At 39.9% G+C, this 16,148-nt stretch overlaps 1 protein-coding gene across 5 annotated transcripts in view; it reads right to left on the bottom strand.

The window, feature by feature from the left end:
- Window positions 1-16,148, bottom strand: part of LOC125451694 (tyrosine-protein phosphatase non-receptor type 2-like) — an 80,631-nt gene that overhangs the window by 45,272 nt on the left and 19,211 nt on the right. For all 5 annotated transcript variants that reach the window (XM_048529188.1, XM_048529185.2, XM_048529186.2 and 2 more), the window contains one exon: window positions 5,883-5,983. In XM_048529188.1, the coding sequence (XP_048385145.1) occupies window positions 5,883-5,983 (101 nt within the window). The remainder of the gene's footprint in view (window positions 1-5,882; window positions 5,984-16,148) is intronic.

The raw sequence follows: 16,148 nt of genomic DNA, 5'->3' as shown, positions 1-16,148 counted from the left end.
TGTATGGTTTAGAAGGGGTGGACGCTAGGAAGTTGTTTCCGTTAGGCGGAGAGACTAGGACCCGTGGCACAGCCTTAAAATTAGAGGGGGCAAATTTAAAACTGAAATGATATGACATTTCTTCAGCCAGAGAGTGGTGGGCTTGTGGAATTCATTGCCGCAGAGTGCAGTGGAGGCCAGGACGTTGGATGCCTTCAAGGCAGAGATCGACAAATTCTTGATCTCAAATGGAATGCAGGGAGAGTGCAGGGAAGTGGAGTTGAAATTCCCATCAGCCATGATTTAAATGGCGGAGTGGGCTTGATGGGCCGAATGGCCTTACTTCCACTCCTATGTCTTATGGTCTAACCACGTGAAGAAGCTACTTCCCAATTGACAAAGTATGTGGACAGGTCTGCAGGATCCATAATTACATCCTACCTTTCAAAAAAAATGACAAAGAAAAAGTAAAAAGTAAAAAGTAAAAAAAATTAAACTGCTTAATATTTCTTGACATGATAACTGCTAAGGAATAAGGGTTAAAAATAAAATAAAAATGAAATACTGTAATCTTGAACTTAAGATCTTGGTTCCAGCAAAACAACAATTTTTTTCAGCCTCTACGAATCCTGCTTAGTGATTCAACCTCTGTGTGGATAATGACTCTTCAAAAAAAGTAATAACCAAGAGAAACTAAGTATAACAATGCATAGTCCTCTTGAAGGACAAAAAGTCAAGAACAATCTTACTTGGCTATTTAGGTATCTGACACAAAGGAATCATTCACCAAGCTAATGAGAAATCCATACAGGATAAGCTTCAAAATATGCCAATATGAACCAACTTTTCTTCCTAAGAAAGAAAAAATAAACAGAATGAACAACAGTACAGCACATGATCAGGCGCCTCTGGTCCACTTAGCCTATGCCAACATGACACTTTTCTATATTAAAATCCTTTTGCCTCTTCATGGTCCATATCCCTCTATTCCCTGCTTATTCATGTATCTGTCAAGCTGCATCTGAAACATTGCTATTCTAGCTGCCTGTATCACCTTTCGCGGCAGCAACTTCCAGGAACTTACCACTCTCTGTTGCAAAATAAAACATGGCCGTTCACGTTTCCCCCTTTTACCTTAAGCCTACATCCCTCGTAAAATGAGGTTTCGACCCTGGGAAGGAAAGGTACCCACTATCCATGACTCTCAATTTTGTATACTTCCATCAGGTCACCCCTCAGCCTCCAACATTCAAACAAAAACAAACCAAGTCTGTCCAATCACTCCTCATAAGTAAAACACACCAAACCTGACAACATCCTGGTAAACCTTTTCTGTACCCTCTCCAAAGCTTGCACATTCTTCTTGTGGTGTGGTGACCAGGACTGTACATAATACTGCACATGTGGACTAACTAAAGTTCTATACCGCTGCAACATGGTTTGCCAAGTTATACACTTTATAGCCCAATCAAACGCAAGCAAGCCAAACGCCATTTGGACCACCTTATCGACTTGTGTTGCCACTCTCAAGGAATTGTGAACCTGTACGCATAGATCCTTCCTTATGTTGATGCCTCTAAGGAACCTGCCATTTACTCCTCCAACCTTCTGCAAATTTACTCAGCTGAACTCACCATGAACGCAGTGGCAAGTCTGAAGCTAGGAATACTGTGGCAAGTAACTCATCCCCTGACTCCTCAAACCCTGTCCACTATCTACAAAGCACAAGTCAGGAGTGTATGGAATACTCCCCACTTGCCTGGATGAGTGCAGACCCAACAACATTCAAGAAGCTTTTTTTAAATTCATTCATGAGATGAGGGATTTGAAACCATCCAGGACAAAGTAGCCCACTTTATTGGCATGATTGCATCCACAAGCATCCACTCCCTCCACCACCAATGTTCAGTAGCAGCAGTGCATACCATCTACAAAATGTACTCCAAAAATTCAGCAAAGATCCTCAGGGAGCATCTTCCAAACCCATGGTGTCAAGCTTCGAATGTTGTTGGAGCTGCACTCATCCAGAAGGACAAGGGCAACAGATGTATGGGAACACCACCACCTTCAGATTCTCCTCAAAGCCACTCACCATTCTGACTCGGAAATGTATCGCCATTCTTTCACTGTCACTGGGTCAAAATCCTGGAATCCCTTCCCTAATGGTATAGTGGGTCAACCCACAGCAGGTGGACTGCAACAGTTCAGGATGGGGGCTCATCGCCACCTTCACAACGGCGAATAGAAACTAGCAATAAATGTTGGCCAGCCAGCAACCCTGACATCCCACAAAATGTAACGACTCTGCCCGTTGTGGTATTTATATTCAGTGATGGCAGTTCCATGACATTACCACAAAACTGCTCTTACACAATGTTCTGGATATTTTCTAACCAACTTCTGGAGCAGGTTGCACTTCAACCTTGACCTCCTAGTTCAGAGGTAGAGACACTCCCACAGTGCCACAAGAGCCATTTACAGAATGGTCTGCGCAGAGTTGGCTAATTTACTTCAGACAAATAAAAGCTGCATTATTTGGCTAGAATTGCACTGAATAGGAAAAGTGTAAATACATTTGCAATTTCTTAATCAATGAGCAGTGGCACAGAGCTAAGGCTTTCTGATTGACATTATTTGAAGATTAAGGATTAGAAGTAAGTGGATTAAACTGATACCAACTATAAAATACAAGACTGAGTGGCACTAGAAAACTATAAATTCAGTGTATGCTGCATTAGTTAATCTCAGCAAAGGCAACAATTGGTTCTACGAATGATGTCGACATTCTAAGCCAGAATTTCGGATGGCTGAATTAATGAAATTTTATCCTGTATAAATAAATAGTGATAACTATTGAAAGTGTCTGTGTGCATGTGTACAAATAATGCAAACAGCACCTGTCGAAACTGTGATGCCCTAAATCAAAGTCCCTGCAAGCATTTCCCGTTAAGTCCTGTTGAAGAATAAACATTAGCACAAGGCTTTAGAAATTGTACCTCATGTTAAAAACGTGTCAGTCTTCATTACAGTAGATCAAATCAGAACTTTTCTTTTAAAAGAAAGAAATGGACTCCAACAGCCAGTGACTGCATTTCTTCAGTTCGATAGAACTGTCTGCTTTGAATTGAAATTACTGCAGAGATACTCCTAGCCTATTGTCTTCATTTTGATATCCACTAGGCAGTATAATTGAATTTTCAGTTAGATGCAAAATTGAGTTAAGTTTTGAGATTTGCATCATTAAATCGAACAGACATCTTGAAAGGTATGCTAGAAAATGCTTTCTTCACATTTCTTTATAGTAGATTGTTTCATTTATTCTTTTGATACTACTACATTCAACATATCCACTAGACTCAGCTGATTTCTAAATGAAAGAAAAGTCACTTCCAGAGTCAATAAAAGCCTGAATGGTCTGTTGTTATGGACATGGTGGCATATAGCACTGCAGCACCAAGTATTTGTCAATGTTGAGACTGGTGACTATACGTTCAGAATGTGAGTAGCTCCAAAGAAATTCCTGGATTGTATAATCACAAAGACTGTCTTGACTACATTCTCAGCCATTTTAAATGGTGATCCAGTCACCAATGGGCCTTTTGAGTTTTCAAAAAAAACTGCAAAAACTGTTTTGACCATTTTAATACCTTGCCCAACAAAGAGATGGCAGAGGAATTAAATCTTTAATTTGATTGAGTTAACAAAGGTGGTCATAAATAACATCCCAAAGATATTGGGGAAAATAGGGTCTAGACAGAAGGAGGAACTGAAGGAAATCAGTATGAGGGAAGTGGTGTTGGAGAAACTGGTGGAGTTAAGATCGACGAATCCCCAGGATATTTACTTCACACAGTACTTAAAAGAGGCGGCCCTAGAAATAGGGAATGCACCAGTGGTTATCTTTCAGAGTGCAGGTTACTGCCAAGCTAGTGGTCCTTGGTAGTACTGTTGACGATTGCTTCCATCAATTTACTGATGAGCAATAAGAGACTGATGGGCAATAACTGGCGTTTTAGATTTGTTCTGCAATACTAAAGTCGGAATGTTTTTCAGATTCTGGCTTTTGCAGTAGCCGTCTCTTGATATCACACGGAGGGAATCAAATTGGCTGAAGACGAGCATCTACAACACTGGGAACATCTAAAGCAGGCCAAGATGAGTCACGCCTCAGCACTTCTAATTGAAGACTGTTGTAAATGCTTTAGCCTCAACTTTTGCACTAACGTGCTATCATTGAAGATAGGATATTTGTGCAGCCTTCTCTTTAAGTAACTTATTTAATTGCTCACCACCATTTATGACAGGATGTCACAGGACTGCAGAGCATACATCTCACCTGTTTGTTGTGAAATTACTGAGTCCTATCTATTACTTCGTGGCTATGCTGTTAGTATGCAAGCGGTCCTATGCCATAGCTCCACAACGTTGAGACCGCATTTTTAGATACTCCTGGTGCTTTCTCTGGGCTGGCTTTTTAATACAAATTACTTGTATTGAATCCAATTTCACCAGTGACCATTGTGAGATTCAAACCCCAGATGGCCCAGTGGTACTATCACTAACCTTCTAATCCTGAGACCCAGGAAATGCTCCAGGGATCCAGATTTCAATCCCACTAAGGCAGCTGTTGGAATTTGAATTCAAGACACATTTGGAATCAAGACACATCATGCTCATGTACCCATTGGTTTTACTAACAACCAGCAATCTGGCTCATCAATGTCCTTCAGAAAAAGTAACTGCCGTCTTTTCCAGATCTGCCCAACATGCGACTCCAAAACTACAGGAATGTGGTTGACGGAAAATATATGCTGGCCTAGTCAATGATGCCCACATCCCATGAACGAATAAGAAAGAATAAATTATTGCAAAGATGCTGTTTGACACCAGTTGAACCAAAGAAATTTGCAGGGGTCAAGATCAATAAACCGGAGATTCAGCATCTAGGTGAACATGTCTATTTGAGTAAAGTTAGGAAGGTTCTAGCTGCTTCTGACAGTGATGTGGATACTATTCCAATGCTTCAATTTATTCAACTACTGTGTGACTACCCAGAAAGTAGACTTTCAGAAGAGGAATTACATGGGTGGCATATGTTTGATCATACTGCAATCACCAAGACAATCAATTATGAATTTGGAAAAGACAATGTTGAGTGACTGCTAAAATATTCCTCTTTTACCAAACTGTGATGAAATATGTGAACAACTGCAGTTTCAAACTTATGGCTGTGGAAAAAGTCAAGACGGGCTCCATTCAGATATTCAGTCATTAGGTAGACTATACTCTAAAAGATGACCGGGTTTCATGAATGGTCAACTCCTCTGGACATTTGTGCAATATTTCATGCATCAAGGGCTGACTGTTAGTGTGAATTTAACTTCATGAACTTGACTAAATGTAAACAGATTAGAGATAGATTACTTGGACAACTTGATGTAAGTAAAGTCGTACATTTTATCTCGACAAAAAACATCCTGGATGCAATTTACAACCACTGAGCAGCAAGCAATGATAAAGTATGAAAAAAACTGTGAAGGAGCAAATAAATTAGTAGTGTTCACTCTTGGCCACAATATATATATAATGTACACTGCATCACCACTAGTTGTGTCCTCAGACTTCATAGCCAAGCAAACACTTTTGCTTAGTTTAGCAGGTAGAATACCTGTAACCAGAAAGTACAATGGCACACTTTTATTAGCTCATATACAAACTGCAAAAATAATTGCAATATAAGTGCTCAATGGATGCAATGTACCTTTCAGGCTACTGGGCTCCGCTCAACCCCAGAAAAATTGGAGGGAACACTGTTCAGAACTGCTGAAAATGGAATACACAGTTTTATGTTTAATCATACTCTGCGACAATCACTCAATGTGGCTCATTCTAAAACTACCTACCTGGGTTAGAATGTAGTTTCTCTGGGCTTCTTCCATAACAATTAGGCTTGCATTGATATAATCATTGTCTGCTTTCTGAAGCTTCACACGGCTGTGGTCAACTACAATGTAAGAACAAAGAATATAATGCTTCAATGGAGGTGTTGCATACACGCATGTAGATGCATACAATACGAAAGAAATTGAACTAAAACTTAAATAGGATGGTAGATCTGGATTTTAAACCAAATCAAGAAGGTACAGAAGACTGACATTCAACAAGTCAAGATTTAAGAGTCACCACACAGCTCCTAGCGTAGTTACTTTTCCTGGTTCTGATGTCAAAGCTACTGCCTGAAATGGAAAAGTTATCCTAGCTCATCTTGATTCAGCAAGAATGGGGCTTTGGGAACCAATTTGAGTTACGAATTACAAAGGGTAGATTCATTTCCCAACAGAACTTGAGCAGGCAGTTGTAATATCATACCACTGGCACCTGTCCCCAACTAGTCTCAGCAAACAGAGCTGCTTAGCATTCTATCACTGTCCTTCAAGTTTTAAAAAAAAAGACTGTGGAGAAATCCAGTCTCTGGTCACAACACCGCGCAGCCTCCAAGCTGAAGCAGCAACAGACCAGGTTGATTTCTGGTTGTGGGGTAACCGCCGGACCTATTTAATTCCTAACTCCTATTTGTTCAAACTGCTAGCAGATAATGGGAAAATTATGCAAGTGGTATACTCTGCTCAGTGTTGTTCCAGATTTGCGTCGTATGCTGTTTGCCAACCATTAGATTTTGATTTTCAGATTAAGTGGGAAACAGAGGAAACATTGTCTACCAACAAGACAGCCATAGAAAGACTCCAAAGGCCACAATGGGAATAGGACTACAAGCCATTTCCCACTGTGCTTTGGAAACTGAAATCTCAGTTTCGTCTGGCTGATGGTTTCATAATCTGCCCAGTACCACCCATCCAGCAAAATACATTATGTTCTTCTAAATTTAAGTTTTTTTAATTTCAAGCAGTTCAACACATTTCTCAAAATATTTCACAACCAAAAAACCTTCAAAAGAAGAAAAGGGAGCTATGTTAAAATTATAATTTAAAATGATCTCAAGTCTCTAACTATTATCCACCAACTTAAAAGCTTCAACAGTATCTCAACTAAGTTTAGTCACTGTTACTAGGAAAGCATGTTAATTTACTTTCAGAGATAGTGTCTTCCAGCTCCACATTTATCAATTTACTTCCAGCAAGTTTCTTGAAACAATAATAATGGAGTCTTTTCCTTCAACTATATTCACCAGAGTAGGTAAAACATCTAACAATTCAACACTTCAAGAAATTCAACAAAATGCCATTCTAAACAGTGTTCAAGGGCTCTCAACATTCCAAATTAGGGTCACCACCTTGAAAACCTCTGCACCCAAAACATGTCCCAGTGTTACAAGAAATTTTGTCCTTACTCCTCTGTTCTGTGACACTCGTACCTTCCACCCCAAAATGTTTACTTTGAAACTTAAAGTTAGCTCATCGTTATCCCAGTACCACAAGACATCTGGTCCTGTATTATTTTAAGTTCTCAAAAACAAAATCTTTCTTCTTAATACAACTTGGTTGTACACACTGTATACGCACAAAACCTAAACTCTGAGTAACACCACTAGAGATCTGCTAATTAAGCATAAAAATGGATTTGCTCAGAATTGCAAAAAAACTGCTGTGCATCTTGGGTGGGGTACTGCAAACAACAGTTTCATTTATGGTGGTCTGTAAATTCCCACTATTATTAAGCAAGCCTGACTAATGAAATATTTTACAACATTGTTATTTCCCCAACTTAGAGGCAAAGTTGGAAACTTAATGGCTTTGACTCCCTACCAGTACTTTATCAAACAGGATTATTTTGAGAAGTTACAGAAGAGAAAATAATACCATGAAATTTATGAAAAATCTCATTTTAAACAATTAAAACTAATACAGTCCTGACTATTAATGCTAGTGTTTCATCATCATGTCACAATTAAAAAGTTATACTGTAATGCTTGTGCCATCTTCCTGTGCATACACATTCTATTCATCCTATTTGTATTTTCAAACTGAGAAAATGCAACCTCCAGTTTAAAATGATAGTGATCATATGTCGACTAGAAAGATATGTAAAAACAGTCATTGAGCATTGAAAGAGCTGGCATTTTACATTGTATATAATTATAAATGGTTTTGAATAGCATATGACTCCTTCTTTGAAATAAGCTGCTTTCCAAAAAAAAAGTACCTCATTAAGGGTTCAATAATGTTTCCATGATCATTTTAACAATGCTTACATTTCAGGTGTCAACAGGAAAAGTTCTACTCTTTCTGGTAAACCAAAGCCCTAGTGTTCTCGGAAAGATGACATCACTGTTTCAGAAAGACGAACTAATGTAATACTATGAATAGGTTTTGATGTGGCCTACACAAAGACACAGCTGTTTAACTCTTCAACCACCGGGAGAAAATATTGTTCAAATACAAATCTAGTGTTAAACCAAAATTATTGTTGCTGCAAAATTAGTTTAATTGCTTTACAAAAAAAAAGTTTATACATTTTATCAAATCATTGAACAAGGTCTATGCAGAGCAGTAATGCTCAGTGATCTTTAGGTAGTAGAAGCCTCCTTTCTCTACATGAACAATTCCCAGTACAATATTGAGGCTTTAGGGTATTAGTTTAAAATTGGCTTGATTTAAGTGTTGGAGTTGATATATCCTGTTGAATGATATAAAATAGATGCAACAGGTAACATTACATGCATGAAAGCAATATTTTCTTTGTGATGATTCAATAACAATCTTATTTTAGTCAAAGATGGACACAAATGTGACATTTAAAAATTTACTTCAGATTGATTCAAATTATTCATTTGAAGGCAGACGAATCAAACATGAAAATGGAAAATGATGTGATCAGATGTAGCCAGTAACACTGATAAAAGATGTGTCAAAGAACCAGTAAGATGCAATACATGCAGAACAACAATGATCGTCGTTCTGGCCGAAATTCTAACTAGTAACAACCATTACTTCAAAAAGAGAGACAAGGGGCACAACAGAAGTCCATTCAACCCATTGAGCCTGCTTCACGAGTCAGTAAGATTCCAAATCATTTCACTGTGACCTTCTTGCCTGTTTCCCATAATCCTTAACTTCCTTGTCAATCAAAAATCCCTCATGATCAGCTAAAAATTAAAGTAATCCCTAACTGTTCTGCTTCATTTCCCTTTCGATTCTATTTATATTCAGAATATTACAGCAACTTCATTTTGTGTCTCTTTTCTCATTGAATATTTACATAAGGAACACTTCCGTACTGAATATTAAATGTACAAGTGGATTTTTGATCTTGGTGATATGTCTTGCTAACCTTTATAACAAGAGCTGTTCGAAAGATGAAGCATAAACATTCACAAATAATGACCACCAGTTAGATAGATACATGATGTCTTTATCACTGGAGAAACATATCGTAATGTTCTTTATGGTGTTCATGGAATTTGGAATTATAAAAAGATAGGTAGGTTGATTGTACAATTTATGTTACGGCTCCCGAAGTTCAGCTTGGAGGAATTGTCAAAAAATAATTTTTAAGCTTGTAAGGGTGGGGGGGTGGGCACCTCAATGATGAATGTTATACAATGCACGACATGTTACAATTCAACTTTCTAAACCTCTTGCCCAATTCTTTTATGGGACGGTATTTTGATAAGTACTGCACATCAATATTGTGAAAATACTCATATCAATCACTTGCTTTCCTTTTTCTCCAAATTTTGTTTCTGTAACTTGATGTGCTGCTACAAATCGGATTCATAACCACAGTATCTGTTACGATCAATGCTCCCACAACTTCCCTTCATCTGTGGCACATATCATGCACTGCAGGATTCCAATAAGATTGTTTCCAAATGGCCCATTTATTGCCTGCTTGGCAAAATCCTAGTGCCATACAGAATCCATGCTTAAGAGTCACGATCTGTTGCTCGTCTGTGTATCTGTATGGATTTCACAGTTCAGTGATCCAGGCTTGAATTGACAAGTGCTGAGCAATGACCATCTCCAACAAGACCAATAAGAGAGTATCTATTTATCCAAGTCTGACTTTTAATAGAATTACTGTCATTAAGCCCCAACTACCAACATTCTACAGGCTACTAACCAGAAACTGTAACGGGCACATAAAACTGCACAACTTGAGCAAGTGAAAAGCTGGAATTCCAGCAGTATCTTACCATCTGACACCACAGTCTGTCATCTACAAGGCTAAAGACGTTCCCAACTCTCCAAATGAAAAGGACAAAGTGAAACAATGCTCCTAGATGTAGCCAAAGCAAGATGCTGACAATTGAGCAGTTCAACATCTTCCAGAAGTGGCAATGACGTGCAGAATAACCTCTCTCATTGTTAGCTGATACAGATGCCTCAGCATGTCATCACACTGCATACATGATGATGCAGAGAAAGCAAGAAAAAGCTGTTTTGTTAAAAACAGGCTATGTTTAAAAAAAAGTACGAGATTATGTCAAACTTACATAAGTCACTAATTTGGCATCTGATGGAACAACATCAAATTCTGGGTAAAACATTTTAGGAAGGATGTGAAGGCATTGGAGAAATGTCTGACAAGCTTATGAAAATGCTTGCAGGAATACAGAATTTCAGTTATGAAGACAGATTGGAAGAGCTGAAGTTGTTCTTCTTGGAGAAGGGCGAGTGGAGATCTGACAGACGGATTCAAAATCATGAGGTTTGGACAGTGTATCGATCGGAGAAAATGTTCATACTTGTGAAAGGATCGAGGACAAAGCAGTAAATTCAAAGTAATTACAGAAGAAGCAAGAAAAGAGATGAGAAAATGCATTTCTATGCAACAAGTGTTTGGGTCTGAATGCATTGCCCAGTGTAGTGCAGGCAGGTTCAGTTGAAGCATTCAAAATGGAATTAGATGTTTGTGTGAAAAAGAAGAGTATGTAGATTATGGGATGAAAGCAGAAGAATGGTACCAAATGGTTTGCTGACCACATAATTTGCCGAATTAACTACTTTTGCACTGTTAGCTACTCTGTGATGTTAATTTTTTTAAAAATTGACTTGTCACGAAATTTTCTTTCCTGCATATCTGACAAAGCTGGCATCAGTGTTGAACCAGCCAAGGTGACAGCTCCAGGCAAACAATTCTAGAGATTTACATGCATTAGTGACTTAAATGGCAAATCTTTCCAGTAACGAAACTAGTCTGTAGCTACCTGTAACTTTTATCTTTTGTCAGATCTCTTCCAAAAGGCATTCAAGATAACAGACTTAAATATAACAATTATAAAAAAGACAAACAGATGCACTGACGTTATGAAATGGTGGAAGTGCAGTGTACAACTATCGAATTATAAATCTAACAGAAGGAAAACTTACTGTGAGTAATAATACAAAAAAAAAAGGAGCACGGGGTTGGGGGGCAGAGTGTGGGATGGAGGACAGAGAGGGAGAGAGAAAGGAGAGGAGCTAACAAAGTAAAATGACGCACAAACTTCAATTTTCTGTTTTGCTAAAATAATTTTAAGTGAAGTGAAACTGTTTTACTTTCTTTACTTTATTCTTTTCGACTACTAAGCATCACTATGGAAAATCCCTTCCAGGGCCAAAAAAAATCAAGTTTCACTCTTTAAATGGCAACAGAGTCATATGAAGCAGGTTTTACAGTTAAATGAAAGCCTTCAATGGCTTCACACGCCTCAGTCTTAACCACCCACTACTCCACAATCATCTGAAACAGGAACATACATGCAAGCATGAGGAGAATGAGAAGCAACTCTAATTCCTGATGACGCTAAGGAAATTTGGCATGTCTGTAAACTTAGAATGCTTTCTATGGTGCATCGTAACTTGGTATGGCAACTGTTCTGCCCACATTCCACATTCAAGCAGCCTGAACTTGAAACTCCTGAATAAATGTGGACTGTGGAACTCCAGTTGCTGCCAAACTACTGGCCAATTCAAAGGGGTCCCTGAATAAACCAAACAGACAGGGGATCAAAAAAACAAACTGAGAAGCAATGCTAAGTTGTCCAGTAAGTAACGCCTCCACCGTCAGACAACTTTATCCTGTGGTACTGGATGCTGGTCCAGCAGCCATAAAAATGAAACACAGCTCAAACAAAGAAAGTTCTTGTACCATCTTAGGCTACTGGCACTCTTCTCAATTATAGAGAATAGCCCACATTACCCAAAACAGTGTGAGGTGATGGCACTTGCCCTGCCAAAACCAGGGATCTCTGGATTATTTCATTGCGCTGCACAATTTACAAATCCCTGGACTGGCTCACTCTATGAGCCCTACTGCAAACCCAATCCTCCTCTATTCAGTAAGGAACATGCTGTATTTTGGTCCCCATGCAGTTGTGACATGCAGTCTTGACTATTGCCACAAAAAATGAAGCTGATTTTCATCATAAGCTTCATGTTGGAGCCACTTTCGTAGTGTTGGAAGCTGAGCAAGGATCTATGTGGAAACAAAAAAAAACACATACTTCCCTAAGAATAGTCCCTATTGCTGCCAAGTGCCAAATTAGTAGCTGCTGTGGGCAGTTCTAAGAAACTGATCAATGAAGGTCAACCCATGAGACGAGGTCAGCACTCCAGGCGTAGTTAATGATCTTTCACAGGGAAGTGTCCAAACACTAACTTTTTAAAATCCACATAAGAGCACCAATCATCACAGAAGTAATTTACACTGATGATACTGCCTTTAAAATTCAAACAAAAAGTCTTTCCAGGACATGGAAGTCATACCAAAACTTCAACTTTAAAAACAAAGGCTGAATATTTCTACTAGTGGAAACTGCAACCAAATCCAATAAAGTCCATTGCCTCTTCATTCTACCTTAAAAATGACGAGGTACACATGCCCTAAATGTCATTTTCTGGAGAAAATGGACAGCATGGCCCAACTTGTACCTTTGTGGAATGACCCTTGACCATTCCCGAACCTAGTCTCTCTACCTCCAAACAGACTGCCAAAAAGACAGACACAACTGAACATCATCTGCAAGCTCACGAGCAAAAGGTGAGGTGCAAAAACAGTACTTCGTACTTCAATCATAACTCTATTCTTCTCAACAACTGAATACTTTGTACCTATATAGGTCTCAAGTCATCACACCAAATTCATTGACATAATTATCCTCATTCCTGTAGGAAATTAACTCCATGTTAAATGGTTACTGGTCCTCTTAAATATTGGCCCTCTCACAATTCAACAGAACGCAGAAACACAGAAATAACTTGCATCAGCAGCAATCTGGACTTGCCCATCCACAGAACTTTAAGAGCCCCCCCAAATCCACCACATAGCTCCAAGAATTCTCCGATCATGAATCAAACATCGATAGTCAAAGTCATACAGCATGGAAACTGACCTTTTAGTCCAACTTGTCTATGCCAACGAGGTATCCTAAACTGAACTAATTCAATTTGCCTAGATAATAAAATGTGAGGCTGGATGAACACAGCAGGCCCAGCAGCATCTCAGGAGCACAAAAGCTGACGTTTCGGGCCTAGACCCTTCAGAGAGGGGGATGGGGTGAGGGACCCTCACCCCATCCCCCCCTCTGAGGAGGGGTCTAGGCCCGAAACGTCAGCTATTGTGCTCCTGAGATGCTGCTGGGCCTGCTGTGTTCATCCAGCCTCACATTTTATTATCTTGGATTCTCCAGCATCTGCAGTTCCCATTGTCACTAATTCAATTTGCCTGCATTTGGATATAACTGTCCAAACCTTTCCTATTCAGATATCTGTCCGGATACCTTTTAAATGTCATAATCATTCTCACTTATACCAATTCTGGTAGCTAATTCTGTACATGTACCACCGTCTGCATGAAAACATTGCCCCTCAGGACCTTTTTAAATCTTTCCCCTCTCACCTTAAACCATGCATTCTAGTTTTGGACTCCCCTATCCCGAGAAAAAAGACCTTGGCTAGTCACCTTACCCACAACTTGGTGGTACTGATGAACCTAAGTTGTTTAGGTTCTGAAATAAACAGAATGTCTAAAATCCAACTTAACCATCACCAAGCTTCAACATCCCCTGCAGCATCTGTACAACCCTCAAAACAGTGACATAGGTCATAGCTGATGTGGCCACCTGACATGCAAGTTGCAATTTAAAGCGTAACTAGCTAAAACTACAGGAATCCTGACAAAACCACGCCGCCCATAACATCTTGCCCTGACTCAATTTCGAAGGGAGTCACCTTTGCTGTCCAGCACTGGATTGGTTCAGAATCTTAACAACTTCTGCCTCTGAAGCCATACAAAAGAAGATGTTCCATACCCCATGTCCCTTCTGCTCCAAAGCAACTAAAGTGATGTCATGTTTCAGACCCACTTTCACCTCTTTTATTTCACATCACATACACTCCCCTGCCAAAGCAGCCAAACACCCAAACGACACTTATAAGTGATCCTTTCTGCAACTGTTATCATTCTGTATTATCCTTTCTGAATGTCTTTTCAGTCTCTGGCGCACTCAACCTCCTCTAATACATATGCTTTGCTAAAATCATGACCAGATAGTTTTACCTGATTTTTACCAGACTGATCACTTCCTCAACGGCTCCCCTTCTACCCCAAACATGTCAGGGATCAATTCCTGTCTCTTCCTCATACAGTCAAAGGTATATAGCAAGGAAACAAGACTTCTCAGTCCAACTGACCCATGGCAACCAGTTTCCCAAACTAAACTAGTCCCATACCCCTCTAAATCTTTCATGTTCATGTAGCCATGTTGTAATCATTCCCACCTCAACCACTTCTTCTGGCAGCTCATTCCGTACACAAACCACACACTGCGTGAAAATGTTGTCCCTTAGGTCCCTTCTAAATTGTCCCCTTTCACCTGAAACCTATACCCTCCTAGTTCTGGACTGCCCTACCCTGGGAAAAAGAACCTGGCTATTCACACTATACATGCCTCATGACTTTATAAACCTCAGTAAGGTCAGCCCTCATCCTCCGACACTCCAGGGAATTTAGCCCCAGCCTATTCAGCCTTTCCCTACAGCTCAAAGCCCCCCAACCCTGACAACATCCTTCTAAAGTTGAAAGGCTTAGAAAAAAATTTAACATCCTGCTTATAGCTGGGAAACCAAAACTGAATGCAGTGTTCTAAAAGTGGCATCAATGTCCAATACAGTCATGACATGTTGTCCCAACACCTGTAATCAATGCACTAAACAATAAAGGCAAGTGAGACAGGCACCTTCGTCACTACCCTATCTATCAGTAATTTCACTTTCAGGGGACCAAATTTAACCTGGCAAGGTAACCACTATAAGACATTTCAACAAGCCTCCAGTACAAAATCACATTTTCACTCCTTGGAAGAACCCATTTGAGTTATCATGCCTGTACTAGCTCTCTAAGCAAGCTATTCCCGGTTCTCTGGCCATGATACTATAAATTTCATCTTCAAATATATATGAATTCTTGAAAATTACGATTGATTCCACTCCCATCATTTCAAGCAATCTGGAATGTGTTGCAACACCTCACTGTGTAAAACAAAATTCTCCTGCTGCCGCTGGTTCAACTGCTCATGATCTTCAATTTGTGCCCCCTGTTACTGAACTTCCTGTCAGTGAAAATGTTTCTTCTTTATTACCCAATCAAAACAAGTCAAAAAAATGTTCAATGCCCCCATTAAAGGAGGTCAAAACATGCAGATTGAATGCTTCCAGTCATTTACTAACAGTTATTAACCTACAGGCTCACAGAGGTTAGCAGTAACCCGTGCCCTGGAACAGCCTCCTCCCCGCAAAACACACCAGTCACAGATGGCCCACTCCCAGCTCACCACACACCAGCTCCAATAGGGACCCTCTCCGTCTCACACATTTACCCCAGGAGCACCACACACATATACACACACACGTCCCATACGCCAACCTTGGCAGAAACCCGCCCCAAAGTGTCCCTCGCCCTCTCACATCTACCACAGGAACAACACCACACCCAAATTGCACCATCTCCCCACCACACACACACACCGATCTCAGGGAGAACCTTTTCACACCTAACCTGTGAGCACCCTTCCTCCCTCTCTCTCTCTCTTACTCCAGGGAGAAACCCCACCCCGAGACAGAACCCAGCCCTCCAAAAACACACTCTCCGCTCTGCCCCACCACACACCACCAAACGGCCACACTCCACTTGGTACTGACTGCTAATGAAACAAGCTAGCCTCATTAACA

The sequence above is a fragment of the Stegostoma tigrinum genome, chromosome 5 (assembly GCF_030684315.1).
Source record: "Stegostoma tigrinum isolate sSteTig4 chromosome 5, sSteTig4.hap1, whole genome shotgun sequence".
In the NCBI taxonomy this organism is placed as follows: Eukaryota; Metazoa; Chordata; class Chondrichthyes; order Orectolobiformes; family Stegostomatidae; genus Stegostoma; species Stegostoma tigrinum.
The sequence above is the reverse complement of the archived record's forward strand: the minus strand, read 5'-3'. Positions and strand labels throughout refer to the sequence as shown.